Source organism: Colossoma macropomum, unplaced genomic scaffold (assembly GCF_904425465.1).
Source record: "Colossoma macropomum unplaced genomic scaffold, Colossoma_macropomum, whole genome shotgun sequence".
NCBI lineage: Eukaryota > Metazoa > Chordata > Actinopteri > Characiformes > Serrasalmidae > Colossoma > Colossoma macropomum.
In genome coordinates this window covers 35018963-35024962 of record NW_023494805.1, presented here as the reverse complement: position 1 = coordinate 35024962, position 6000 = coordinate 35018963, and the positions used below count along the sequence as shown (strand labels likewise).

The 6000-nt window shown below is 37.6% G+C and overlaps 1 protein-coding gene across 1 annotated transcript in view; it reads right to left on the bottom strand.

The window, feature by feature from the left end:
- Window positions 1-722: 722 nt before the first annotated feature.
- Window positions 723-6000, bottom strand: part of arl8 (ADP-ribosylation factor-like 8) — an 18917-nt gene continuing 13639 nt past the window's right edge. The window contains exons 5-6 of the mRNA XM_036597629.1: window positions 5532-5683; window positions 723-3790 (exon numbers count right to left, since the gene is read on the bottom strand). Of these exons, the coding sequence (XP_036453522.1) occupies window positions 3742-3790; window positions 5532-5683 (201 nt within the window). The 3' untranslated portion in view covers window positions 723-3741. The remainder of the gene's footprint in view (window positions 3791-5531; window positions 5684-6000) is intronic.

Sequence of the window (6000 nt, the reverse complement as noted above, 5' to 3'; positions counted from 1 at the left end):
GGCTGACCTTTGAAATGAGGGATCAATGGAACCACAGATAAAATCATCTGTGCCATAACTCAACAGTCCACTTAGTGAACTTTGACCCTTTGCAGAAAGATACCAGGCTTCCCTCGCAATCCATACAGACCAAAAAAAAACAAAAACAAAGTCCTTGCACACTCATACACACAAAATAATCCCACATTCTTGTGATTAAACCACCATTTAAAGACAGTGAGGTAAAACCTTCACTGACTCCAGGTGTGTAGTGTTTGGTGGTTAAACAAAGAAGAATGAGCACCGCTGCTCACTCAGATTAGGTTAACAACAGTTACATATACTTGCGAACTCATTTACAAAGAATGGGCTGGGTTTTAAAAGCCAGCTGCCCAATTTGTGGCAGTTGGGCGTAGAGCTGAATGATTAATCATTTATATCACAAATGCAATCTGAAAGAGCGCAATTTTCAAATGTCAAGAGTTGTAATTTTTGATTACCTTGCATTATTAAAAGTTGTCTTAGGTTTTATGTGGGAAATTTAACATAATAATGCAGAACTTATATTCAAGCTTTAAGCTGGAAAAAATGGATGTGCTAGTCTTCTTGGCAAAATAGGGCCTGGAGATTTAAATTGCATTTAAATTGCAATATTGCTGAGAAACCACACATATTCCCCAAACTGTTCAGCTCTACGTGGGTAAGATTGAATAGTCTTTTTCAGCTTCACTTGAGCCAAAGTGTGTGTCTGATCAATTCATATATTGATACTTTGCAACTATACAGCAATTCCTTTGAAGTCATGCATGCTTGAAAAAGATGGTTTGATAAGGGTTCTTTAGTAACCGAAATGATTCTATTTAGAACCACAAGTATTGAGAACTATTTCATGCTTCAGTGGTTCTTGGCACGGTGAAGTGCATCTTACATAGAGCTTTTTTGAAAATGGTTCTACGTAGCACCACAAAAAGATTAAAAAAGATTCTATATTAGAACCATATACAACACATTCTCCCATCAATCTGAAGAACTGTTTCACCATGCAAAGAACCATTTAAGCATGAAATGGTTCTACATAGAACTCACGGTTCTTAACAGAACCATTCCATTTACTAAAGAGCCATCTTTTCTAAAAGCACAGAGGACATCAGGGTCAGGGTTTCAGGGTCTTCAACAGCCCCCTAATTGGAGCAGATGTTTAGTCAAATTTAAAGCTGTTTGTAAGACTGAACACAATACTGAAAACTCACTCAGACAAGTTTGAGATATGGACACATGCACACATATGAACACTCATATGCACATGCCTCTCCAAACAAAAGCATTCTGCTGCAGATGGTTGATCTGACATGATGTATGCATGAACAGGCTAAAACAACACATGATGAAAAAAAAAAAACAACTCTTGAAGCACAGCTTGTAGAAAATTGAGCTTCACATCATAGTTTCTAAACATGACATTGCCATGGTAACTAAGTGACCTTAATATTGGTCATTTCCTGTGCCAGAGCCATGGGGTGGGGATGACCACAATTTACTCATCATATCCACACAAAAGCACATTTCCATCTGCATCAAACAAAGGCCATCTGCCTCCAAACAGAACAGTGAGCAGGCTAATATAAGCAGCACAAATGTTCATGATCGCACACACAAGCACCAAAAAAAAAAACAAAAAAAACAAAAAAAAAAAGGTGTCAGGTCCTCAGCAACTGCTGTTATGTTTTAAATTACACAGTAAATGCTACACCTTGTCACGCTGCCTGTTCTTTAGAGATAGCATTTCCTCTGAAGTCAGTAATGATCCTAAATCTTGAACCAGTACCTGAAATGTAACAATGGAGCAACAGCTAGCAACAAGGTAGATCAGGAATTTCAAGTTAATCCATGTATCATACTCACTAAAAGCCAAGGAACACATAATATGAACCAGTTTTCCACATCCTTTTAACTTCAAAGGAGGGGTCAGTCTTATCAGTGATGGGACAGTGTGGCTGCAGGTTTCTTGCTTAGCCAGTTAACTTTAAGAGTAGTTCGATCTAACCCTGCATTTTCCGGCTCACAAAGGGGGTAATTTTTTTTAGCAGGATACATCACATCACCATGGCAACAAACACTCCACACCTAACCTGTTCCAGGGCAGGTTAAGTTTAGGATTTTAGATTATAGACAGCTTTTGGACCAATCAGAGCGAGCCTCTGACCAATGAGGCATGTTGCAGGTGGACTCCTCTGGTGATTTTTCCCCTCATTCGTGACATTTATGGTGTCAATCACATGAAAAAATATACAGATGTTAAAAATACAAAGCAATTACGAAACCAATAAGCACTGATGCAGTGGCAGTGGAGACAGCATTGCATTTTAATGGTTATAAATTTTCTACACATTTATGATATTTTTTTTTTTACCCCTTTCTAAAAAATAAAAAAAAAGCAAAAAAAAACACTCGACTCCTCCTCATGTTTCATGTGACTGGCTTATCATCATAAACATCATGCTTTCATGTGCAACTACAGCTTGAGTATGTAAACCTGGATTAACAGTCACTGTGAAACAAGTTAACTGTAGTTCTGCTTTTTTTGGGCTTTGTGACACTGGAACTTCAGTCAGGTGCTGTCTCTGTGCTGGACCTGCTTCGTGAGACAGAACCCTGATTCCACTTGTTTAATCAGTTGGTCTCAGTCTTCAACAACAGATCTGTTAAATGACAGAAGCTCCTGCTTGGTTGGAATGAAGCCCTGCAGCCATACAAGCCCTTGTGGAGAGGACTGGTGATCTCTGCTTTAAAGTGACCACAATATAACAAATCATATCCAGGTGGATTACAAGGCAAAGGACATGGACTAAATCACACTTGGTACCTAGAATCCTCCCACCAGAACTCCCTTAGCACCATGAAGTACGTATGACTATTGTCGTCTTATGAAAACTCTAGAAAACTGGCTCATATTATGTGACGAGAAAAACACATGGTGGCCACTTCTCATCCTATTTTTCAAAACCTTAAATTTCTATATCATTAAATAAATGAGTCCCTATCAACAGCCAAACAAGTTCCCACATTTCAATGGTCATGAAACAGGCAGGCTGAAATGACAGGGTCTTTTTATTCTGTGCGGCACAGTCTTCTTAGTTTGGGGGACTGAGGTAATACTACATGATATGTAACGCATGTTCCGATATGCTTCGAAATGTTCATGATATGTAGTGGTGTTTCTGGGTGCATTAGACACCCCACACAAGCTTCCCCTAAAACATAAAAAGACTTTCATGACCCATGATCTGACCTTAAAAAAAATAATAATAAAAAAAAATTAAGGTGTAATTAATTTCTCCACTAGGCAAACATGTGCATCCATTAAAGTGTTCTGCCCAATAAAATACACCAGAAAACCCAACTGTTCTGTTGTTCCTAAATCATAGTAGAGAACTTCTATTCCAAACCAGATTGACTGACACTCATGCCTCTCTGTGAGCAGTAATACTTCAGATGCTGTATACTCCCTTCTTTCAGAGGCATAGTTAAGCTGATCCTGAAACGGGATTGGTCAAGCCAAGTAGTCCATCAAACCAATCAACCAATCAGCCGGTCGTTCCAAGCTGAGGTAGGTGTCCAGAGAGGTCAACCGCAGAAGTGAACGTTGATCATGAGTTAAAATTGGGGGGAAAAAAAAAAAGCAGCCAGAAGGGTGAGGCTGAGGTGCCACCAGAGCTGGTGGTAAAGGCTGTCAGTAAGTCAGTCCTGAACAGAAGTTGGAGGCTATCTGAGGCCCACCCTTGAGGTCATCCACTCCAAGCCCTGGCAAAGCCTGAAATTAAAATGAAAGCAATTAGTACAAGTAGTTCAATGAATGTTAAAGCAATAGTTTAGGCAAAAAAAGACATTTACTCAGACTTTCTTTCTCGAAACCAATTCCCATTACCAAAACTCATTATATCACCTGATACAGAGTACACTTCTGATATTTTCTTCTTTGACATTTTAAAATCTGCCTTTAGACATACTATGTGAAGAACCAATTCACTAGAAAAGACAAGTATGCTTGGAACCATTGAAGGTAAAAAAAAGGAAGACATCTGTCAGCAACAAGATCAATGGACAAAATCAAAGATATCGTGAACAAGCCATTTAGAAGCCTGAAGACCCAAAGAGAAGAATATTCTGGACAAACAACATCCATGTCGTCAACAGTCAGAATCAATTTGATGGCACTAAATAATAATATATAATACTCCATAAATAATATATAATACTCCAAATGTGTTGTTACAATTGAAGAGTACATCTATTTTAATAAATCTGCAAGATTTTAGCATGAGGCACACGGTCAAGTATTTAAAATTTACCCATATACTTAATTTATTTCATGACTACAAAGACTAATTTGATCACTGTGGACATCTTAACTATCATTTTATTATCACAAAATCACCCAAAACTGTGACCACGTACATCACATTGACAAAAAATGTAAAAGTCTGAAATATTTATGAAACACAACAGAAGCAGAGAGCTTGCTGAGAGCTGTTATAATTTGTTGAGAGGGACTTTTATTTTGACAAGCTGCAGCACTTTGAGAAAATCACAGCTCATGGCACATTTGCAAGGAACACTTGTTGTCTTAAACAAGCGAGTTTCCCTGTAATATGATCTTTCCTACTTATTAACTGAAATTAATTTAAAAATACACAAAGTGAAAATTTGATGTGTATCATGGTTTGAAATGACATTTTACCACCTTAGTCCAACTGTGTCTAACAAACAGTAATGACAGTGGATCTGTCATGTCCAGCCAACATCTGATCCATTTACTAAAGCGATGTATGTAGCGAATCAGCGCATCACTACAATTTTCTCTTTAATGTAGTTGATCAGCCAAGACTGCAGCTACAAGGCTAATATAGCTAACAAGTAATACCCAACCATTAGTATTGAGCCAACTCAACTTTCATATATGTTGTCCAATAGCAGTACCTCATACGGTGTCAGAGCTTTCATTACTTGCTAGTGACATTAGTCCCATAGGTCCTGTGCAAAACTAAAGAAGGAAGCATCAGACACTACATATGTCTTGGCTGATCTACTACATTTGGTTTAGGGGGGAAAACAGAGCAACTTTTTGTCAAGTTATTCTTTTAAAAGCATAATTCCACCAATTTTCAACATTTCAGCATGAAATGCACTATTCTGGAGAAACTTTGTGGTGACAGGAACTAGACGTCCAAGGAATGCCTCTAAAAGCTGCCTCACAGTAAGTTATTAAACAAAATGGTTATACGCTGAATGCCTGAAGCAGGGACATTATTTTATGACAGTTCTGAGATAAAGTTTTAACCTAAAACATCCCTTTTAACCCCACTCCTGGTGGAGATGTACATGGAGGGTGTTGTAAGGCAAAATATGTTTTTCCAGATTTACTTTACAATCAATATTATGCATCAACATTACATACAAAACTTAGAAGACACATTAGGCAGAAATTTTGAAAAATCTGTGAAGTTTCCCTTTAAGACTAGGTGTGAGAGTAAGTGACTGTGCGTGTGTCTCACCCTTCTCCTGTAAGTGCGCAGCAGGACTGAATGTGCCATGGGTGGTCTTTGATGGAGCTGAGTGTCAGGTACTTGGAGATTTCTGCTGCAGACATACAGCCCTTCATATCCTGCTTATTGGCAAAAATCAACACAGCTGCTTTTCGGAGGTCCTGAGAGAAATAAATAAAGAAAGCAAAGAAAGAAATGAGCTCAGCATGTTTGTGTAGAGTTTTCGAATGAATTGTTACAGTATACACAACTTAGGGCTGCTCATTTATGGGCATAAATTATAAATCAATTATTTTGGTCAATATTTAGATTACTATTATTTAACATTACTCACTGACTCTGGAAATATCATGCATTTGCTCAATTTTAAAATAAAAACTTTAAATATAATTCAACTGAAAAACAAATAAAAAAAAAAATAAAGAAAAAGTTTCATCAATCACACTGCATTAACATAAATGTATGCAAGTCAAACATT